This window comes from Nicotiana tomentosiformis, chromosome 3 (genome assembly GCF_000390325.3).
Source record: "Nicotiana tomentosiformis chromosome 3, ASM39032v3, whole genome shotgun sequence".
In the NCBI taxonomy this organism is placed as follows: domain Eukaryota; kingdom Viridiplantae; phylum Streptophyta; class Magnoliopsida; order Solanales; family Solanaceae; genus Nicotiana; species Nicotiana tomentosiformis.
This window is the reverse complement of record NC_090814.1, coordinates 127545100-127569081: the sequence shown is the minus strand read 5'-3', so window position 1 is coordinate 127569081 and position 23982 is coordinate 127545100. Positions and strand designations below refer to the sequence as shown.

At 40.1% G+C, this 23982-nt stretch overlaps 1 protein-coding gene across 2 annotated transcripts; it reads right to left on the bottom strand.

Moving 5' to 3' along the window:
- Positions 1–1721: 1721 nt before the first annotated feature.
- Positions 1722–23734, bottom strand: LOC104109539 (formin-like protein 20). 2 transcript variants are annotated; one of them, XM_009618870.4, is made up of 17 exons: positions 23148–23728; positions 22010–22716; positions 21706–21927; positions 19268–21609; positions 19060–19189; positions 18700–18771; positions 17930–18028; positions 17759–17800; positions 15571–15651; positions 15451–15501; positions 15295–15376; positions 6875–6969; positions 4630–4701; positions 4437–4553; positions 3691–3759; positions 3524–3590; positions 1722–2648 (listed from the first exon to the last, which is right to left on the bottom strand). In XM_009618870.4, the coding sequence occupies exons 1-17, from the start codon at positions 23218–23220 to the stop codon at positions 2497–2499; spliced, it is 4473 nt and encodes a 1490-aa protein (XP_009617165.1). In that variant the 5' UTR covers positions 23221–23728; the 3' UTR covers positions 1722–2496. The 2 variants fall into 2 exon arrangements, with proteins under 2 accessions (XP_009617165.1, XP_070053679.1); XM_070197578.1 differs by lacking the exons at positions 1722–2648; positions 3524–3590; positions 3691–3759; positions 4437–4553 and having other exon boundaries at positions 4630–5990; positions 23148–23734.
- Between the last annotated feature and the right edge of the window lie 248 nt (positions 23735–23982).

Here is a 23982-nt window from a genome sequence, read left to right as displayed (position 1 = left end):
GGTTAAGGTAGGACAAGACTTTCTTAACTTGTAAGAGAATACTTAGCAAAATTGACCACGGACATCATTAGCTGATGCCAAGTGAGCAAAAGCAAAGACCAAATGGTGAAGGATTTGCAGTTAATAATCCTTGGACGATTTTATTTATTTAGTTTTGGGAGTATTAAGAACTTCTTTTCTTTCAGATTGGGGAGTTTGAAGATCCTTACAGGTCTTTGGCAAACCAGACTTATTTATTTATCTATTTTTTGACAACAAGACCATGATCACCACTTGGGTTAAGGCTTAATGGCATTCTAGGACTGGTTTGACCAACATGTAGTGTTATAATATATACCCATTATTATGGAATTCCTCCACGTTTGAGCCTTGAAATAAAGGATCTTTCTGTAAAACACGCTTTATCCCTCTACTCGATATGAATCTGAATTAATCGGTAAACATTCAAATACCAAATTGTTAAACAAAAAATGAAATTGTTATAATCTATCACCTAGGTTGTTAACCTTAACTTGAGTAAGCCAGAGCCCATTAATGTTAGTAGGTACTTTTAAGTTTAACTACTTCAAAGAGGAAAGAGGTTATGGTTAGTCATTTGTGGGTAAAGACCTGCCTCTTCAGAATAACTTGGGCATGCAGCCTATTTTGCTTGATTCCTTTTATCTCACGAAATTCAGTCATAAAGATGAAGTTAGTTAAGAGTATAAAAATGGGGAGCTGAGCATTAAATGTTTTTTTCCCCCACTGAAGAGAGAGTTGTTACTTGTTAGTCGTTCTTTGCTTCGTTTGGAGCTATGCTCCTTGTTACGTTAAAGGGGAAAGTGGCTTTCTTCCAAACTTTTACTATGGAATTTAATCTAATCTATTATTTCTTTACACTATTAACAAAAGACTAAAAGTCAGTCACCTAAACCTTGTTACATATGAGGTCAACTTTCCCCATAAAGCTCATACCAAAGTACACTTGTTGCTACCGTAACTAAACCTCCTCCTAACTCCACTCAACTTATGAAAATGCACCTCGTGAGCTCATGTTCTTGATTTGAGAGTTAACTTCGCATTATGATCACAGGAATTTTATCCGTTGTATCAACAGTGTCACAAAATTAGCTAGCAGTTATATTTTTTGAAAAATTACATGTAATTAGGTGATTTTAAGGATATGAAAAATAGTTTGATAACGTTACTGATATAATTCTGGGCGGAGCCCTTCCAATACAGTCGATCCATGTTTTGACGCTCCAAAATTCTCTCCATATCGTGTGAATTCATCAAATGTCGCCGATGGGACGATTGCCCCAGATTGAAGGGGTGTTAAAATGCACATCCCATTTGACAAAATTCGTTCCCTATTCGACACCCATTATTCTTACTGGTAAACAATAACTAGTGATTTTCCATAGAGCCCCCTATGTAAAGAAGACTAAAGAATAAAATAGAAAATGCTTTTCAAAGAACAACTATTAAAAACATCAAAGATGGACATCTTTCGTCTTAAATTCGCCTTTTTGATATTGGAACCTGTATCCCCCTCCATCGACAAGGCACTTTTTACTGATAATCAACTTCCCTACAGAGCCTTAAGCTTGCAATGGATCCCTTAAATTGGTTTAAACAAGCTCCTTAAACCAAGTAGGTGAAGCTAAGAAATCTTGGATTAGATAAGCTGCTTGAGCACAAAAAAAAAAAAAAAGTCAAAGACCTCAGATAACCAAGAGGAATAAGGAAATGCAGACTTCTCTGCCATTAATGAATGAAGATATTAGAACATTTTCCAAAACTTGAATCTTGGAAAGAGGGGAAGCTAATCCTACAGCCTGCATAGTGATATTTGATACATTACTATTGCTAAAGAACCTATCCCTATCTTCTCCTATGCTTTCTGTACAATCAATTTCGTGGTAGGTTCCCATCAAAAACTGATACAGCAGGGAACCCATTTTTCTATGTTACAATGAAAAGAATCAAACTTTGAATCTAGATACACTGGCTAGGCTTTATACAAGCTGACGTAACACTTTTAATTTACAGTTGACATGGCGTAATGGCGGTCAATGGTGAACGTTGTCATTGTGGCAACTACATTTTTTGTGCCACCGAGTCCATCATGTTCGCTCCATAATTGCATATCCAAATCCGTGGTCTTGATTGCAGCATCTGCTTAATCATGTAGCAAATCTCTCCAGATGGATAGCAATCCTGCCAATAATAAAATCAAGGGGATTGATTTAGGGAGCAACAGGCTGCTTGCATCATCCAAGAGCTCCGACAATGATGTGTCGGGTTCAGCTTCCTATCTGCAAAGCATTTCACTGCACTTCCAGGGGTTCACAAGCCTCAATATTCTTTCTTGAACCCAAAGAATGCCACAGCACTTGCATTAATTTTGGAGGCTTTTGGTCTGTCTTTGGAAGATATCCTCAGTTAACATGGTTAACCAACAGGCATGGATTGTTCGACACCCAATATTCACTGAAACAATGAAATCGTTCCCATTCACTTGATACCCTTCTTTGTTAAATTAACTCCTTTGGCATTCTCCATTTCAGCCTCCTTCTGAGCTTTCTTCCTTTCTAATTCAGCCTGCTTCAAGTTTTCTTCGTGGGCTTTGCGGAACAGTCTCACAAAATTTAAGAGGGTTGCAGTGACTGTACAGATTGTCAAACAGATGAACCAAAGAAAAAAGAGGAAAAGGTTAGCAGCCGAAAATCCAGAGCCATCAAAGGCAAAAGAATACAAATGAGAACAGGGAAACATGAAAGAAGCAAAGGTCACAGATCCATCAAATGCATCTCATTGAGGTAAAATGCAGTAATATATACAAGTTCTTGAGTAATCATCAACATAAAACAAAAAAGAGGTGCTTCATGCTTATTCATATGCTGGAAATAAGTCTTAAACCACCAAATGATCAAGGCTGATTACTGCAAGCCTCCACATGATATATCAAAAAATTACCTGACATCGGAGCAGTGAAAAATATAAAAAAACATTAATAGAGTACCGACATTTTTAGTTCACTATCAAAATTACAATTGGTGTAACTATTAAATCAAGATCAATCATAACAAAATAAAAGTTGAGTAAATTCCATCCAGTAAGTACCAACTCGTCAGAGGTCAGGCAGGTTAAACTGCTGGGTGTTATTGGCAGCTATTCATCACATTGAACCAAATGAAATACTTACATCCCCACATACAAGATGCATAGCTTCATTGGATCATGTTCGATCAACCAATCTCATAAATTAGCATACTGATTAAAACTCCAGCTCTAACAAAGAGCTAAATAAAGGCAGTCATAACTTTCCATAAAATCATGGAGCAGTCTCTATGTCCAAGAGAAATAACACTGAATTAACTTTAACATACTTAATCATATCTTGTAGTTAGAATTGTAAATGTGAAGGACATTAATGAAACAAAGTATAGTTCAAAACTCTTGAAGGGGACAACTTTCATCCGCTCAATTTTTCCAGCACGGAGTCAAGGAAAGGATTAAAAATATATTGTACATATGTTACCTTGCTCAAACGGACAGCGGGCAGGATCCTCGCCGAAATATAGTGCAATTGCATCAGCATTTCTGCCCTGTGCATCAGTTATGACAATTAAACATTATGTAGACATATAGGAAGATGACTCTGCAGTATGATATAGCAAAGCGATAATAAAATGCAAAGGAAATTACCGCAACAGAATATAACTCCTTGACAGAACCAACCTCTACTTCAGCCACACCAACGAATTCCTTTAAGGTCTGATTTGCAGGACAAAAGAACAAAGTTGTAAGGACCAAAAGATTTTCTTTTTTCCACCTTTTCTTTGGGGAAGGTGAGGTAGTGCACTTAGTTTTCTAATAATGATAATAGCATGCTCCAGAGTTAAATGAATAAAAACAAAACCATGTATGCTGTTCCCTCAACCCTTTTGTTAAATGAATAAAAAAAATAAAGGAAAGACACGAGACAAACAGTAAAACAAAGTCATCCAATTTCCAGAGTTATAGAAGAGATGACAGAGGAATTCAGGCTCTCTTCATCAACAGGTATGTGGAATTTTACAGTGGCAGCTTTACGCCGTAATGAAGTTAAAATATATCTTGATTCACAATCTATCCATCAGATCAAGAAATAGTCAAATACCAAATGGAGATATTAAAACTCGGGGGAAAACATAAGATACAACAGTTTGATAAAAGACTAAATGGATCTTTTTCATTAAATTCTTAAATCTCACAAGACAATAGGAGGATATTTGAAGTCCTAGAAGTGCTGTTCAAGCTAGAAGTAATAGCTTAACCTGATTAACAAAGGAGTGCTCTACACATCCTAACACCATGTATAGTTGCATACATAAGCAAATAAAACTAAGACATAGTTTAAAAGAAATATGACCACCATTTTGATCAAAAACAAAATACAACCATCATAATACCTTACAAAAAATTTCAGACACAGGGCCATCAGTCTCAGATGCCTCCAGTTCCTTTTTAACTTTTTCCAAACCCTTGATGATTGCTTGCATTTCTTCAGCCAAAGACTTCAATTGTATCTGCAAGGAGAAACGGATTTCTAACCAACCTTGATAAATTCAAGGATATATCATCATAAAGAGATAAGACAGTAACCTTTGATGCAGCTTCCAGGCTTACAAGATCTACATGAAAGTTTAAAAGTGCTGGTGACTTGGCAGCAAGAACCTGAGAAAGAGAAAAATTACTAACACCACACTACCTGAGATGGTCATAACCGCACCTGAATTCAGGCAGACGGATTTAAGGAGGCCTTTATCAAATGGAATAGTATTCTCAAGTAGATGAACAAATACAACAACAACAACAACAACGACCCAGTAGATGAACAAATAAGTAAAGAAAAAAGAAAAAACTTCTCGTGACAGAAATGTCCAGACAACTAAAAAAAGAGGCATCTCATACAAGTGAATAAAACTAAGAATAGTAGGAATGGCAATGTTAAACCCTTCTTTACAAACAAAAGATTGTCTATAACCAATGTATAAGAGAAGAGGAGTAACCTTTTAAGTAGTGTGCCTTAATTTGAAAACTTTTTGACAATATTGTGATACATAATCACTCTTGCACCAAATAATGCCTAAAACTATAGAGCTTCGGCAAGACTCAGCTAACTATCAGATGATAGCCAAGGATCGTAAAGGTATAGTTTGAGGTTCATATTTCCAAAATATACATCTCAAGAAGAGCTTCTATAGAAAGTTTGATCACACTTGAGCACTTTTTATTTTTTGGGGTAAGGATCACACTTGAGCACTTACGTGCCGGAATACAGTGATATCAGAATCGTTTTTTAGTTTACCTGATAATTTCATTCAGCAGAAAAGAGTTAAATTCATTTATTATCTGTTATCGCCTATTTATATCCTTAGATATCAAAACAAAAGGCAGATATGGCGAAAAGTAAATGGATGGACCTGCACCTACTTGATAAAGAACACAGATACCTCAAACAGGCCATCATAATAAATATATGTTTCTTAAATAAAAAGGCCAAATCAAAGGTGCTCCTACTGAAGAAAAATGGACCACAGATAACCTGCTTCGGCACTTCGAATACACATTTCTTTCATTGGCTTCACACAGGGGAGCTACCTAAAGAGCACGCCTTTTCAGCATGGTAAGTTACTTCAGTGAATGATGCAATGCTGCTTTTATTATTATGAACCAATAAGGTATACATATGTGCAAATACCATTCATAATCCCTGATACAGAAGTCCCTATATCACATCAATGGTTTTATTACATCCAGGCTCCATAACAGGACGTACTTTTCATTTCTGGAAAGAAGATACCAAATCAAATGCAGACCGTGGTGAGACGCATCTTGAACCAAAAAGAGGCTGTCGTTTGAAAAGTTGGATTTATTTAACCCCTTCATATTCCTTGCGCCCAGACAGTAAACTACTTAACTCTGTTTCCAAGAGATGCCATTCTGTAAACTTATTACTCCCTCTGTTTCAATTCAAATGACACACTTTCATTATTAGTCCATTCTAGAAAGAATGACACATTTCTATATTTGGAAATAATTTAACTTTAAACTTTTAATTTTACCCACTTTACCCTTGATGATAAGCTTTTATAGCCACAAAAGTGTCATAGCCCCACAAAGCTTTTGCCCCTTAAGCTTTTAGGACCACATGTTTCAAAAGTCTTCTTTTTTTTAAAGAATAACTACATCATCTAAATTGAAACGGAGGGAGTACTAACTATGAATAGGTATATAGCTAGATATAAAATTTATCCTTTCTGGTCTTTTATGCAGTACCAAGTAAACTAAGGACAGACCACCAATGTAATACTTCATTCTTTCAGTCCCACATCTACCATGTAAAATACTTGTAACTAAAACAAAACATGCATGACATCATTTTCAACTATAGAACCTCCATAGCAAGCCCAATAAAATGTATACACGCTCGCAAATACATAACTACTGAGCTTGACCAAAATAGGAAGACCACATATGCATCAAATTCATCAATCTTCTTGCGCCAGGTTTTTCACGGAGCATTTCTTACTAAGCGATTGGGTTAAAATGACAACATTTTCAACCATTGCTAAGAGCAGCTTGTAAGCCATCACAGCTTTTCAGACAATCTTTATGGTCCTCTGAAAATAATCTTCTTCCATAGTGCTTTTCAGATAGCAACCAGTGGAAAGGAAAATCAACGCATTGGAGAAGATTCAACACCAACAGTGTTTTCATGAGGTGATTTTGATGAAAGCATGATCAAAGGGTACCATTTTCAAAGGATAGTAATTGGAAAGAAGACTGAAAATGTATAAATATGCCATTAGAGACAACAAAAATGAAACCGAGGGTACATCCACACCTTACAAAGATAATGCATGAGTGTCATCTTGTTGTTCGTAGCACGTGTATCAGTGAGCTTCAAAAGACTGTCCAGCTTAAATCCAACGGCAGAACCTGAATTAAAGAAAGTACAACTTAGTTTGGAATTCTGTATTGAAAACTTCAAATTGCTGGACCACATACATTACGACATCCATAGTATGCGATGAGGTACTTAAGTTCCACCGGAACTATATTATATCTTAAAAAAGCTCCAATTGGAATAAGTAGCACAATAGATCCAAGAAGTTGTGTTAGATACTCCCTCCATCCCAATTTATGAGCACTATATTATATCTTACTGGGCACGGAGTTTAAGAAATAAATCAGAACTTTTGAAACGTGTGATCTAAAACAAATCATAGACATTTGTGCGGCTGTAAATCCTCTCATTAAGGATAAAATAGGAAGTTAAAGTTAAATTGTTTCAAAATAAGGAAGTATGCCATTCTTATTAAGACGGACCAAAAGGGAAGTACGACACATAAATTAGGTCAGAGGGAGTACAAAATAGTTGCAACAACTGAATTATCCATGTTAAGGCACAAAACATTTACTCGCTTTTAAGTAAGAACATATGCTTGAGTTTTCAAGATTCCCAAAAGGCAAAAATCATCTAGCTCAGGAGCAAAACTATTGAGCAAAATTTGTTAACACTCACTTCCATCAGATGATATTGTATTGATTGACGAGACGCGAGACGCGAGACGGTGTGAACGCGCAATTAGAGGTTTGGAGGCAGACCCTGAAATCTAAAGGTTTCAAGTTGAGCAGGACCAAGACAGAATACTTGGAGTGTAAGTTCAGTTGCGAGACTCAAGGAGGGGTAAGGGAGGTGAGGCTGGACTCGCAGGTCATAGGAGAGGGAGTTTTAAATACCTTGGGTCTATTATTCAGGGGGATGGAGAGATTGATGAAGATGTCGCACATCGTATTGGGGTGGGATGGATGAAATGGAAACCCGCTTCTGGTGTTTTGTGTGACAAGAAGGTGTCACCGAAACTTAAGGGTAAGTTCTACAGAGTGGTGGTCAGACTAACGATGTTGTATGGAACTGAGTGTTGACCAGTCAAGATCGCTCATGTTTAGAAGATGAAGGTAGCAGAGATGAGGATGTTGAGATAAATGTGCGGGCACACCAGGTTAGATAGGATCAGAAATGAGGTTATTCGCGACAAGGTGGGTGTGGCCCTATTGAGGACAAGATGCGGGAAGCGCGGTTTAGGTGATTTGGTCATGTGAGGAGTACAGACGCCCCGGTGAAGAGGTGTGAGAGATTGACATTGCAGGGCCTACAGAGAGGTAGAGGTAGGCCAAAGAAGAGGTGGGGAGGTTATTAGGCAAGACATGGCCCAGCTTCATCTGACCGAGGACATGACCATTTATAAGAAGGTATGGAGGTCGAGGATTAGGGTAGTAGAGTAAGTAGTCTAGAGTGTTCATAACAGTAGTATTGGCATGCAGTCTCGCTTTCTGTTGGTAGTAGGTTTTTATGACTAACCGTTGTTTTCTTTCATTGTTAGATCACCTTACTGTCTTGTTTTTTTTTTTCCTGCATTTATATGGCTTTTTGGTACTGTCACTTCTTGTCTATATTTTCATTAATGTGGTGCTTATGCTTTCCTGAGCTGAGGGTCTATTGGAAATTAGCTTCTCTATCCTCACAAAGTAGGGATAAGGCTTGCGTACACACTACCCTCCCCAGACCCCACGGTGTGGGATAATACTGGTATGTTGTTGTTGTCACTTCTGATTAATGTTGTTGTTGTCACTTCCATCAGATAAAACAATTTGCTAATCCTCTAATTGCCTTGGGACAGCTAAACAGGAGGTAACATAGTTCATATATCAATCAAGGGTCCATTTGGTACCCATTTTAGCATTTTTATTCATCATCCACATAAATACTAAATAGTCTAAGCAAAACATTTCTGTATATATTCTGTAACAGTAGCCCCACAATTATGAATCTCTCAATGTATTTAAATTTTTCATTTGCAAAATAACAAACTGTAACAACAATGAATGAATTTAATGACTTGCTTTAATAACTTGTATCCAGATTTTCATCACAAACACATATATTTTGGAGAAAAAGTTAGAAAGAGAAGGTCTGACTTCTCTCTAAAAACTTTTCTTTGGCTTTTTCAAACTCTTTTCAAAATGATTCTCTTTCTGATCATCTCTCCTTTACTTTATTGACATAGTTGGTAATCTTTTCTTTATTTCTAGCGAGAAATCTTTTGAACTAATCGACATTGGCGAAGGTTATGACAGGTGGTTTTCTTTCACGGAGCGCAGGAGGGGTTTCACTAGTAGACTTACTATTGATGGGGAAAATCTGCAATGGGTGTGTGATGCCATGATTCAGGCCTCTAAGGGGAAAGGGAATCTCGGTAGAAAATGGGGGAGGAAAATTCAAGCATACTCATACAGAGTTTTCCAGAACTACAACATTCATGGCAGATTTTTAAGGATTGAAGCCTGGCTCGGGGTTAAAAGGGATGCTATTATTATCCCAGAAAACGATTACAATCAGGGATGGGGTGATATTGCTAATAAAATACTTCGTTTTCTGGGAAATTTCTCGGATTCAAGGTTCAACCTGGCATGTCAGCAGGCCAAATCTTATATGGAAGCAGCAAAGATCCTTCAATGGCCATCTGGTGATGTTCAGAATGCAGCTCAACAGAGAATCGAAGCTTGTCCCTCATCAGAATGTGTCAAAGCTCAATTCCTCTCAAAGTGTCTTGTTGGTGTCTTCAATGATACCTTTAATATAAGCCCCAACCCTGAAGTGATTCAGAAGTGGTTTATAAACAGGTGGAAAGTCACGGCAGGTCTCAAAGTTACCCAGATAAATCACAACATGTTCCTATTTGATTTTCCCTCGAAGCAAGAGGCGTTTCGCATTAAAGCCGGTGAATGGTTCAGGAACGGTAGACACCTATCTCTTGATCGGTGGTCTCCAGTGTCGGGTTTGGACATGGCTATCAGAAAAGAAGAACATACTTGGGTAAAAGCTTTTGGGATTCCACTTCACGCATGGTCTCAAGATTTTTTCACCATCATCGGCGACCTCTGTGGTGGCTTTATAGCCATTGATTAAGATACAAAGGGAAGAAGTCATCTGTCCTGGGCCCGCATATGTGTCAAAAATACTGCCAACGATCTTCCTCGTATACTAGAATCACCGGTGAGTGAATGGACGTATGAAATTTCGATAATTCCAGATGCTCGTGCGAACTGCGAAGAAATCCGGCAATATATTGAACTCCGGCTTCGGTGTTAATTCTATTTCGATGGCAAAGGGAAAAAGTGTTGTTGAGATGACTGATGGGTCAGGCCCCTCAAGCCAACAAAAACCTATTCCAATCCCATCTTGTAACCAGCACGTGGTGGGCCCTGTGGCTACTTTAATTTCAAAAAGGGGCTGTAAAACAGGGTAAAAAATTTAGGGGCCCCTCAAATTTATTAGGCCAGCAGACAGAAAGATTCTATAATGAAAGAGGCCCAAAAAAGAAGAAAGGGCATTTAAATAGGAGTCAACCCAAAACTTTTTGGAAAGCAAAAGGGTTTTTTATATTAGGGCCAAGGATTTATCTGAGGCCCCAATCTTAAACTCAGAGATTATTCCAGAACATCCCAGTAGCTCTCTTTTTGATTTTGCACCGGGTGTCCGAGTCTCTTTGAGACCCGACTAATCCCGGGGGTGCACAGGCCCTCGGCAAGGAGTTTCCCGCAAGTGCACCACGGTTAATTCAGGTTTTACCCAGTCCGATGGCCCTCAGAAATTGTCTGCACCCAGTGGGTTTCGAACTTGAGACTTTGAAAGGGAGCAAACCCCAAGGCTCAAGTCAATTGCCACCAGGCCAACCATGAGGGTTTCATCCCAGTAGCTCTCTTATGCTCGATACTCTTCAAACTACTATAGGAGACCCCAATTAGAGCTCAGATGCTGACGACGAGGCTGACCCTCCAACAAATTTCAGCATAATGCTTCACCAACAAAATTTGATGTCACAACCACTGCATGTACATGATTATGAATCTGATTTCTCGTCTTCTTCACTTCCTCTACTGCTCTCATGGCATGAGAATGGGTCGACTTCAACACTGGTTATCGAACCGGCAGTGATAGATACATCAAGGTGGACAAAGCTGATAATGGTGAAGGCATGCAAGGCTTTTGGGGTGAATGTTGCGGGATTGGAACACGAGCTGCTTGACATCATCTTAAGAATGGAGGAAAGAAGGCAGATTCAGCTAAAACACAAAAACTTATCAAATCCTGTTAAAAAACACAGTAAGAAGAAAGGGGAAACAGAAATAAACAAGCTGAAATGTGGGATCAATTATGAAAGGATGAACAAAAGAGATAGGGGGAGGCACTACAAGGCTTTTTCTGAATGAAGCTCAAAATCTTGAGCTGGAATGTGAATGGGTTGAATGATAACAATAAAAGGGGTACTCTTAGCTCATTGGTTCGCAAGTGGAAGATTGATATTCTTTGTGTGCAAGAAACAAAAATAGAGGATTGGTCTGTTAATCTCTCCGGACAGATTTGGGGTAACAGGTGGGTTGATTGGGCAGAGCGTAAGTCGTGGTACAAGGAGGGGCATCATAATACTATGGGATAGAAGACGCTGGAATTGTTTGGAGGTACACCATGGGACTTTTTCTATTTCAAGCATATTGGAGAGCACACAAAAAGAGTTCAGATGGTACTTTACAGGGATTTATGGTCCTCACTCCAATCAGGAAAGAGAGGACATGTGGAATGAATTGGCTGCAGTTAGGGGTATCTGGAGTGAGAATTGGGTGGTAGGGGGAGATTTTAATGTTTGCAGATATGAGAATGAAAGGCACAACTGCATTAGAAGATCCAGAGCAATGAGGGGTTTCTCTGATATCATTCAAGACCTGGGAATTATTGATTTACCTCTCCAAGGTGCCTTCTACACATGGTCTAGGGGAGAAGACATTTATCAAGCCTCTAGAATAGATAGATTTCTTATATCCCAGAGTGGAATGAATGCTTTAAGGATGTGAAACAAATTGCCCTTCCAAGCGTTTTTTCTGATCATAAACCTTTACTTCTGGAGTGTGGGGACTGGGAGGTGAATCCATCTTACTTCAAATTTGAGAACATGTGGTTAAAAGCAGATGGTTTCATGGAGAATATTGAAGAGTGGTGGAAGAGTTATACCATACATGGGAGTCCAGACTATATTCTAATTCAGAAATTGAAACTATTGAAGAAAGACATTTCCTGCTGGAATAAGGAAGTTTTTGGCAAGGTTGAGTCAAGAAAGAGTAAAGTTTTAGATGAACTTTTAGTGTTGGAACAAGTCACAGAGAATAGGGTTCAAACTGTAGAGGAAAAAAGCAAAATGTTCGCTTTAAAATTAGAATTTGAGCAAATAGCAAAAGCTGAGGAGATTTCATGGAGGCAGAAGTCCAGGTGCCTATGGCTCAAAGAAGGAGATAGGAACACCAAATACTTTCAACGAATTGCGAACTCCCGTAGAAGAAATAATTGCATTGACAGACTTATGATTGATTCTGAGATTATCGAAGATAAGGAACAGATAAAAGGGGAAATTCTGGATTTTTACCAACAACTATACACTGAGTCTGAACAGTGGAGACCCACAGCCAGTCTTGATGATCTGGAAAGAATATCAAAAGAAGACAAATCATGGTTGGAAATTCCTTTTGAGGAGGAGGAGGTCCTTTCTACTATTAAAACATGCTCTCCAGATAAGGCTCCAGGGCCAGATGGCTACACAATGGCATTTTTCCAGAAAGCATGGTTGATCATTAAGGAGAGGTGATGGCTGCCCTGAATTGCTTTCATCATAATTGTCACATGGTGAAGTCTTGCAATGCCACTTTTATAGCCTTAGTTCCCAAAAAGAAGGGAGCCATTGAAATCAAAGACTATAGACCAATCAGTTTGATTGGTAGTGTTTACAAAATAGCAGCCAAACTACTTGCAGAAAGGCTCAAAGAAAGTGGTCGGTGGTCTGGTTTCTGGACATCAGAATGCCTTTATAAAAGGCAGACAGACCACTGATGCAACCCTCATTGCAAATGAAGTATTAGACTGGCAATTTTATGCAAGCTAGATGTAGAAAAAACCTTTGATAAGATGAATTGGGCATATCTTCTAAATGTGCTTAGGAAGATGGGATTTGGTGACAGGTGGATTAAATGGATAAAATTTTGCATTACCACAGTTAAATTCTCAGTACTTGTCAACAGAAGGCCATTGGGATTCTTTTCCCCTCAAAAGGGACTTAGACAGGGAGACCCTCTCTCTCCTTTCCTTTTTATTCTGGCCATGGAGGGCCTTAGCAAGATGTTGGACAAAGCGAAGCAGCTACAATGGATTAGTGGCTTTCAAGTGGGCCTTAACACTGGCCCATCTCTCTCAGTATCTCATTTGCTTTATGCAGATGATACTCTGATCTTCTGTGGGGCTGAAAGAACCCAAGTGCTATACCTTAACCTAACCTTGAATCTGTTTGAAGCTATTTCGGGTTTGCACCTTAACATGGCAAAAAGCACTATCTACCCTATAAATGAAGTCAACAATGTGGAGGAACTAGCTGGAATTCTATGTTGTCACACTGCTACATTACCTACTACATACCTTGGTCTACCTCTTGCAGCAAAACATTTGAAAAGAAGCTAGCTTCATGGCAAAGGCAGTATCTTTCAATGGGAGGAAGGCAGACACTTATCAACAGTGTGCTAGATAGCATCCCAACATACCTGATGTCCCTCATATCAATCCCCAACAAAATTTTAAAGCAGCTTGACAAGATCAGGAGAACATTCCTATGGGAAGGAGGCAGCAAAATTCATAAATTTCATCTAGCCAAGTGGTCAAAGGTAACCATGCCAAAGTATTTGGGTGGCCTAGGCATCAGAGATCTTTCCATCCCAAACAAATGCATGCTGATGAAATGGCTATGGAGATACAATCAAGAGGAGAACTCACTATGGAAAGAGGTGGTCAAGGCCAAGCATGGGTCCGAGAATCATTGGTGTACTAAGCTGTCCAAAAGTCCATTTGGGGTCGGTCCATGGAAGAACATTAGGAAGCTTTGGAGTGAATTTTCCGGGAACTCCTACTTCAAATTGGGCAATGGCAATCACATAAAGTTCTGGAAAGATAAATGGTTTGAAGGATCCATCCTGATGTTTGACTTTCGTAGCCTTTATCGGATAGCTCAGAATCAAGATTCCACTATTTCTCAAAATTGGCAAGACAATAGTTGGCACATTCTTTTCAGGAGGGATATGCAGGACTGGGAGGTTCCACAACTTCAAAATCTGCCGACAAAATTGGATGGCCTCTCAGTCAAAGAAAATACTTTTGACAGTATAAGGTGGGCGAGTTCCAAGAATGGCCTTTACACCGTTAAAGCAGGCTACACTTACTTTTGCTCCACCAATGAAATCATTGATAGATGACCTTGGAAATACGTCTGGAAGACCAAGCTACCTACAAAAATCTCATGTTTCAATTGGATAGTCCTAAATGAAGCATGCCTAACACAGGACAATCTCAGCAGAAGAAGTTTTCAACTGGCCAACAGATGTTATATGTGTTTGCAGCAGCCAGAATCCAACAGGCATCTCTTTCTTCACTGCCCAGTTGCAGCAGCAGATATCTGGTGTATGTTCTTTGCCATCTTTGGTTTAAGCTGGGTCATGCCTCAGAACATTAAGGATACGTATGAAAGCTGGTCTTCATGGAAAGTTGATAAATCCATCAGTAAAGTATGGCAGATGATCCCTTCTTGTATTTTGTGGTGTGTTTGGACAGAAAGGAGTCGCAGATGTTTTGATGGGATATCAACTCCAATATACGCACTTAAGGCTAGATGACTTATATGGTTATATAGTTGGCAGAATTTAGCTCTTGTCAATTGTCCTATTAATTTTTTTGGACTTCGTCAGCTCTTTACCTTTAGCCTAATTTTTTGTCTATAGAGCTGACTATGTCTTTATGTATCTCTCTTTTGTACTTCTTGCATCTTCTTGATGCCTTTAATAAAATTCTCTTACTTCATCAAAAAAAAAAAAAAATTGTATCCATGATGAGAAAACCACCACTTTAGGGTAAAAGCACGTAACCAACTCATTTCGAAATAGAAAACTCATAATAAACAATTGAAACCTCTAGTTATGGTATTTCTCCTTGTTTATCTAGTCGCGCAATAGTGTACTTAATTTATAAATTTGAAAAGCCGCAAGCTCCCAATGGAAGCAATTGAGTTAGTCACACATGATATTCAAACTTTCCAGCATTAGTTCATATTAAGAAATCTGAGATTACAAAGAACTCAAGAGGAATGGAGAAATTCCAGCTACAAAAAGTCTTACCTCTAGCAGTTCCCTGGTTCAATGTATTCCCTAAATACAATATTTTCTTCAGTATTTCCTTCAATTTGAGAGAATATCGGACCTGCTACAAGCACTGAGTTATACTAAGATAAATAGGAAAAGCAAAGAAGAGAAATATAGAACCTAGAAAAGTACCTCTTCGCAAGCAGAGTTCACAGTGTTTAAGCTTTTTTTGAAGTCCTTGACCTGAGATAAAGCTAATCTCAGATCATACTGATGATACTTATTTCAAAAGATTACTAGATACAAACAAACCTGAGAGTTGAACTGGATCTTGAAGAGAAAAACTCTTAGTTTTGACTCTACTCGAGGCACCTTCATCAGCTCCAGAAAAAACTGAAAGACAAACAATATCAGACTTACCACCGATGCATTGGGATTCAGAAATATGGTATCATATTACCCTGAAAATCAGTTGTCTTTTAATCTTAAAGAGCCAGCAAGGCAGGGAAAAGGCACCATAGTTACAAGAATGTTCTGAAAATTGATAATGGAACTTGCAAATCTATCATCAACAAAACCAACAGCACTCAAAAATATTCTACAGCTAGACAACAATAATATAACAGGGTACAAGTCATTATCATGAATATCTTACACGTTCCAGCCTCTCAAATTAGTTCTCTGAGACACTGAATATTAAAAATGCCATCACTTCTCACCCTGGAATAGTACAGGGTATCGTGATAATCCGCACAGAAGCCAAATTTAGCTTGTGCTTCATTTGTTTGGTATGTTTCACAAATTTTGGTTCTTGTGGTGGTTCTTTAACATATCAGACAGAAACCACCTATTTGTAATTAAATATTAATAAAAGCATTACATAAAGTGGCACAGTGATAAACAGGTGATAATCGACAGAGAGATACAAGGTTGAGACTAAGTAAAAAAGCAATTTTATTCCTTCTTTCTTCTCCTTTCTCTTCAGCATTGTTTAGAAACCTTTCTTTTGTTCTTCACATGGTCGAGGATGTTGCTACATTTTTCCAGATCAGCCAATCCATTTTCGCTTTCTTCCTTAGTTCTTTCCCTTCTTATCCAACTACTCATAATCCAGCCAACCAATTACATCAATGTTGTAAGACCTTTTCTCATCTTACATCCCCCATCCGCCTCTATTCTCCCTTCTATCTCCTCTTCGGCTCTTCCCCCACCCCACACACACACACACACACACACAAAAAAAAAAAAAGGTTTCATAGGAAAATATCCCCAAAGGAATATATATCTCCACAGCTACCATAAGATATCCCAAGTCTTCCAGACACTGGTGAAGATATTATTTTCGGGCACAGACAAGAAACAGCAGCACATTTTGAGGCTAACCGCTGGAACCAATAACAGCTAAGATTCAAATTACAATTGACAGGATAAAATGTTCAGATTTTACAACCAAAAAATTGGAATTTCCTATCATCTATTGTCTGAATTTAAAACTCAGCTGTGAATTCTTTTGAAAAGAATCTGGTACAAGTGTTTCAGCAAAGTTGAAGCTAAAAATGTAAACATCAAGTCAAATTGAGGGACAGGTTTTGCGTTACTTGTTTATTTATAGCTCAGCCAAAATTCGTTAAACTGGAATTCAGTTGCCACACTATATGGGTGAGAAGTGACAATACCAGTAGAGTTTTTTTTTTTTTTTTTTTTTGGGGGGGGGGAACACCCTCAACCGACACAAGATATTCAATATTCCACCCTGGTTCACCAATCTTTCTCCTAAAATCTGGAAGAGCCAGATCCTTCCTCACTCAGCATTAATTCATTCCTCATCTTGAGCATTGCGCTATTAAAGACAGTCTCACATGCAATCAACAATATCTACCTTCCATGCTTTCTTTATCAAATAGCAGAAGATGGTGAACTCCAATTTCAGTAATTAGTAATTACTAAATCATATACCAAAGCCAATTTGCAAATAGGTCTACCAAGGAACAATTCTGCAGTTAAAAAATTCTTAATTTGTTGGGTTAGGTATTCTGCAGCTAAACATTGTGAAGGAAGCGTATTTGTCCTCTTATGCTTTTCTTACCCACTCCAGTTCCTCTTCAGCCAAAACAGAAGCAGAAGGGATGTTTGCATTTATTGATGCTGGTTAATGGTAAAAGAAGCCTTTTGTTAGTCAGAGTGCACCACTTTAAATTGTAACACAACGGCAGTTACCTCGAGTAACCTAAAATAAGACTTATGTAGTAATGCTACACCATTTAAGGTCCACGCATCAGCTAAAAACTCACATGCACTATTGGGCATCAATTTTTAATTGCGAAACACGGGTTCTGCAAAAATAATCTGATATTTTCCCTGTTTTTTCACTACAACAAAATACATATGGCAACATATCACCGTAAAGAGAATGGAACTTGCAAATGAGGATTATCTAACAAGAAATAGAACTACGATGTCGTGGGACTGGGGAGACAGCAAGAGAATATGATTAGCTAACCTGTTCACACTTTCCCAGGAGCTCCCTGTCACCAGTGTAATTCTGAGCAGTTGTAATAGCAAATATTCAGAAGAAATAAGAGTGGAAAGATCAATTAATAGAGACAGGAGGAAGAGGAACATGAAAACAAAGTTGCAGCCACTAGAATAGCCGCAGATTGCGTAAGCTCACCTTGAGAAGTTCCATCTCATCCTTTGTAGGACAAAACTTGATAAGATTCTCCACCTGATCAGCATCTAAAATTGACTCATCCATTGCGAGCGCAGCTGCCTACAGACCAAAACCAACAACCTCACTTCATTTTTTTGATAAGGTAAGGATAGGTAAACCAACAACCACACTTTAATGGGTGAGCCGATAGCAAGCAAGCATGAGAACCTTTAGAACATCAAGCAAACTAGCAAGATTATGTAGAATAAAGATATCACTTAGGTCAACCAAATATGGTACAGTAAGAACTAGCTGCTAGATCGACCAAATATGGCCCAGTAACTATCCACAAGGAACACCATATGGAAAAAAATTTCCTTATTCATACTTCTGCGGTCATTCTCACCCTAACTTCAGGTTCTACAAACCTTTGGCTTACCCAGACAAAGAACAGGCTCTAACCGGCAATTTTCAATATTGTTTATGATCTGCTAAACAGAGCCAAAAGAGAAAGCAGAAAAATGCAGGTAGCCTAACAGCTGAAAGGAAAGTATCACAAGGTCTAAGCACCTTTCCTTGTGTCCTGGTAAGACTACAAAGCATCTCAGTTAACAATGTGTAGCTGAGGATTCCAACAGCATTAGAAATTCATTTTCTTTTTTTGGATTGAAACAGCACCAAAAATTCTCCTTGTCTAACTTCCGTTGAGAAAGAAAAAATAAAAAAGACAAGCCTCTTTGAGAAGAAAAGCAAAGGAGAAAGGAAGATTGAAGAATAGCACCAAAACTCACCATCATGTCAGGCAGTGGCATTTTCACCTTTGTGAGCATAATTTCAGTATTATTCGCCCTCCTTAAGTCAACCTACCAAACAAAAAGAAAAGAAAAGAATTACTTAAAAGGAGAAACATTAGTAAACTTGCATATAACAAGGAAGAAAATATAATTCCTTCTACCATCAAAACCCAATACACAGGTAAAGCAACTACAAGCAATCATCTAGCAGGTATCAAGGCACAGGTAAAAAGAAACATGAAATGAAGGGGCAAGTAGAAGCCAGAAAGACCACAAGAACAGAGAATTGGGTCCGTATCACTCAGAACTCTTTACAAATGGCCTACTAGAAACAGGATATTATATCACATTGATTACCAGGTGAACTCTATCAGGTTTAGATCCAACAGACTTCCTTCGGCCTCCAGATTTGCCACCCGCATTATCTGACTTGGGGACATTAGCAGAGAAAAGAGTCTCAAGTTCTGATACATCAAATTCTGGTGACCTGGATTTGAAGCAAAAATATTAATAATTTAAGACTCAAGTACAAGCAATAACAAACTTCAAAAAGCACGAAACATACAATTGAGGCTCTCCGTTTCTCTGCAGTTCATCCCATAAGCTTCCTTGCAGTGCCCTAGTTACCTTGCTCCAATGCAAAGGCTTTAAGTTAGATCTTCGAGGAGCTACACCACTAGTTGTGCGTGAAAATCCCTGCGTTCTCCCGGGAGGAAGGCCTCGGCCAACTGCCCCAGGTCCTTTAGCGCCAAATGGTGGTGGTGGGGGAGGTCCACCACCTGGAGGTCTTGGAGCTCCTGGAGGAGGAGGTGGACCAGGTGCGCGTCCTCCCGGAGGGGGTGGGGGAGGTGGACCAGGTGCGCGTCCTCCTGGAGGGGGTGGGGGAGGTGGACCAGGTGCGCGACCTCCAGGAGGAGGTGGAGGAGGTGGTGCTCCCCGTATTGGAGGAGGTGGTGGAGGAGGACCAGCGCCAGGAGGAAGTGGAGGAGCTGGAGGCCCCCGTGCTCCAGGAGGTGGAGGTGGAGGTGGTGGGCCACCTCCCGGAGGAGGTGGAGGCCCCCATGAAGGAGGGGGTGGAGCTCCAGGCAATGGAGGAGGTGGTGGGGGTACAGAGCCACGCAAAGGAGGCGGTGGCGGTGGTGTTGGTGCTCTAGAGAAAGGAGGAGGGGGTGGAGGAGGTGGAGATGGTGCAAATGGAGCGTTATATAAAGGAGGCAGAGGAGGGGGAGGGGGAGCATTTCTGGAAGGAGGTGGGGGTGGTGGAGGAGGAGCATTTCGCAAAGGTGGTGGGGGTGGTGGAGGTGGAGCAAATCGTGAGGAATGTAGAGGTGGTGGTGGCGGAGGGGGAGGTGGTGCTGAAGAGCCAAGTAAAGGAGGAGGTGGTGGTGGAGGCGGAGGAGGAGGAGAATAGACAGCACACATAGGAGGTGGAGGGGGAGGAGGTGGTGGTGATGGTGTGGAAACCCCAAAAGTAGCCAATCTTGGTACAGTAGATGCATATATAGGTGGAGGTGGAGGAGGTGGAGGCGGCAATGAACTAGATACTACTTCTGAGGAAGTTCCACACCCTCCACTTGACCAAAGGGGTGGTTGGGGGGGTGGCAAGAAGACCCTACCAACATTTAATACACTGGATGATGTGGGCGGAGGTGGAGGAGGAGGTGGTGGTGGTGGGATAGGAGAAAAGTCACCCATCGGAGTCATCCTCAAGCTAGTTGATGGCGGAGGTGGAGGGGGTGGGGGAGGTGGAGGAGGAGGTGAAAAAGACTGGACATTACTTGAAAGAGACAGAGATGGCGTGCTCAGAGGTGGCGGGGGAGGCACGGTCGGAGCTGGTGGAGAATTGGAGGCTGGCAGAGTAAAAGAAGCTGTCAAAATATTGCTTTCCAGCAGAGACAAAAGTGGAGTTGCAGAAGCTGATGATGAATTAGTTCCTGCTACTTCAGCATCAGGCGTTTCATGAGATGAAGTGCTTGGCGGTCGAGAAGATGGATGAAGCTGCAGGGCCTGCCTGTCAGCTAATTCAGGAGCAGAGATTGTAGCAGGACATGAGGAGTCTTTACCTGGAACACACCCTGCTTCAGCAGAAACTATAGCTTCTGAAGAAGCTCGAGGAGATGGTGACTTTGATTTAACCCCAGACTGAGAATCTTTGGTGAGAGCAAGCACAGGAGGAGCACTGTTATACCTTGATGGTGGATATGCTACATGCATTGAATTAGTGTAAGAACCTTTGTTAGGAGGGATCCACCGGGACACTGCATTTGGCTTTGCCTGTCGTGAAACAGTGCCCTGGGGTTCCTGCTGTTTCGATTTATTTTTTGGACCAACGCCATCAGCAGAAGGTTTTGAGTTGCAGAATGATTGTTTCTTTAGAGATGAGACTGTCTTATCACTTTTTTGTTTATTAATATCAGCACTCATCTTCTGTTGTACACCTTCCCTCTCCAACTTCTTTTGTTTCAGAGTGTCTTCCTTATCTTGCTTTAGCTCCCCATCTTCTGATGGGCCACAATCACCAGACATTAGCGGTTCTGATTCCATCTTGCTAGAAACATTGGAAACTACAACCTTGGAGGCTATAGAATTGTCTCTACCTCCTAAAATGTTGGTTTCTGATGCAGACTTTCCTTCTTGCTTGTGATTTACTTCGTCGGATGCACAATCTTGAAATGCATGATGTTCCACCTCCTCTTTCCAGATTATTTCGATACTATCATCATCCTCCAAACTTTCCTTAACAATGTGGGGTCCAGATTCCCCCCTTCCATCCTGTCCATCAACAGCGTTGCTGAATATCTCTTCGACTTCAAAAAACTCCTCAGGTGAAGCACCTTCAGTCCCATTCTCATCCTCACTTGGCACTTCTTCAGTGGATGGAACAGCATCAGGATCCGAAAAGAGCACCTGGTATATATATGAGTATGCTTCAACTCTGACAATATCATGGTAAACATTAAAGAGGGGAAATAAGATCCAAAGTCAGAGAAAAAAATACCAGACCTCTGCTTTGAACCCTCTAGGAAATTGGTCTTTCGCATCCCACAGGACATCAACTTCATCACGCATTAACATCAAAACATTTGAGCGAATAAATGTGGTGTGGAACATGACCCTGAACATCATTTCTTCCCTTACTAGGTCATCTTCCAAATGAACACACTCGAGAACAACATCTCCTTGGACACGACAACGGATGTCTATTTTCACCAGTGAACACTCTTCCTGCAGTGAGGAGTTAGCAGACAACTTCATATTTCAGCTAACTTCTTCATAAAAGTCCCACCATTTTAAAGTTGGGGATTACCTGTCGGTAGAAGCGGGCATGTTTTTTTGTCTTTGAAGTTGAAAAGAGTAGCTTAGAGCTCCTATTAGAGGTTGTTGAAGCAGGGTCCTGTCCATAAACGCGAGCTACTGGTCGGCAGCCTCTCCCACCATCAAATAGAGGAGGAAATCTAAGTATGATGCAATCTAAAGAAAAAGGTGTATCTGATGGCAGCCATTCCGAGCCAAAATTCTTTCTGGAGATGTACTGGAGATATCTAAGCTGAGATGGTTGCGGATTCAGAGGTGACAAAAGATGGAGAAGCTCCCTAGGAGCTTGCTTGTACACCATTTCAAGAGTCTTGTGCTCACCAGTGTACTGTTTTCTGTACAAAAGAAGGCCAGCAAGCATAAAAGCAAGTACAGGCCAGCCTCCCCTCTCACAGTGCATTAACAGGACATTTTGCTGGCCCTCAAGTGAAAGCCAGCTCTCACTCGAGCGCAAGAAGTGGTGGATCATCTCCAGAGGCAAAAGTGGACACCCTTCATATTGCCGAGGATAATCCATCACAGTCATATCATACTGGGACAATATGTCAGATATTTGGCTCCTCCTATCACCTTCTCTAAAGTTAAAAACCATGAAAGAAGAATCTGCATAGTGGTCCTGCAGCTGAGCTACAATCCCTCCCATATATGTCTTGTACTCATCTTCATCCAACACGTCCGTGGAGAAGCAACAATCAAACACTGCAAGTACGGAGTACAAACAAAAAGAAGACAGAGCGTCAATAATTACACTATCAACCTGAAGAAGCTATTGCTCTGACGTACTGCCAGTAATATGGTTCGTGAAGCACAATAGCGGCCCAACTTAGAAAAATAATATACTCACTTCACCTTCTAAGCTAACTTAGGCTAAGAACAAGGTGAGACACTAAAATGTAGGGTACTAGGTTTAGACATTTTTCACAGGAAAGTCTGTAATTACAAATGTAGCTAATAAGTGACTCCGTAATTGCAGAGAAATGTCAAAATGGTAATATGCTCGACCAAAGTAAGTCCAAGTAAAATGTAGAAACAAGTAGATACTTGAAAAAAATTCAACACAGTACATAAGATTAAAAACAGAAGCACGCACAAAATTATAGAATTCTGGGCGGAGAAAAGGAGGAGCTTACCGTAGACCCGCTCAGAGATCTCAAGAAGCCGATCCGGCGGCTTCCTATAGAAGAAGCGTCTGAACAGCGCCATTTAATGGCGCTGTTTCTCCCCCGGTCCGATCCAAAACTCCCAATTTGATATACCTCCACTCTTCACTCCAGAGTACCCAAATTGATACCTACAACGGATCTCTATAAAATTCCCAATTCAACAGCACAATTGATCTCACAGTGGTAATAGTTTAACTTACTTCAAAAAAAAATCACTTAACTAAGTACAAGAGTAACCAGAATGCAAATACAGGTGGGTCTCTTTAGCTCAAAGCAATTTGAAATGAAAAAGAGCAGAATTCTCTAGAAAACTCCAAGATTTAGAGTAGAACAAGTGAGCAGTAGATGAAGTGAAATCCAGGTGAAAATGAGTATGTAATTTAGGGTTGAGAGAGGTAAAACGAAAAATCAGAAGATTTGACGGGATTAGATGAGAATGCGGGATATGATCGTTGCCATTGTTTTTAGGAAAGTCACATGGAGAGAGAAAGAAAAGCGAGAGGTGGGGGAGAAAGAAACGTAGTGGACTGAAAAGTTAGAGACTAGTCGTAAACATACAGGAACTGTTTACTCGGACCCGACCATTAATTATGACCCGAACTTGAAACTGGTTTCGACTTTCGATTGTTGTTGTTCGTTGAGGAAAAAGCAGTATAGGGCTAGTGTGTATGTACACGTGGCATATATGGACACACAAATGCCGACGCAGAAAGAGAGAGATAAGGATTTGGCGCGTACGAGTTCGGACAAAAGCCAATTTTAACTCACATGCGTCACAAAAAGTCGAAAGTACCGACCCGAC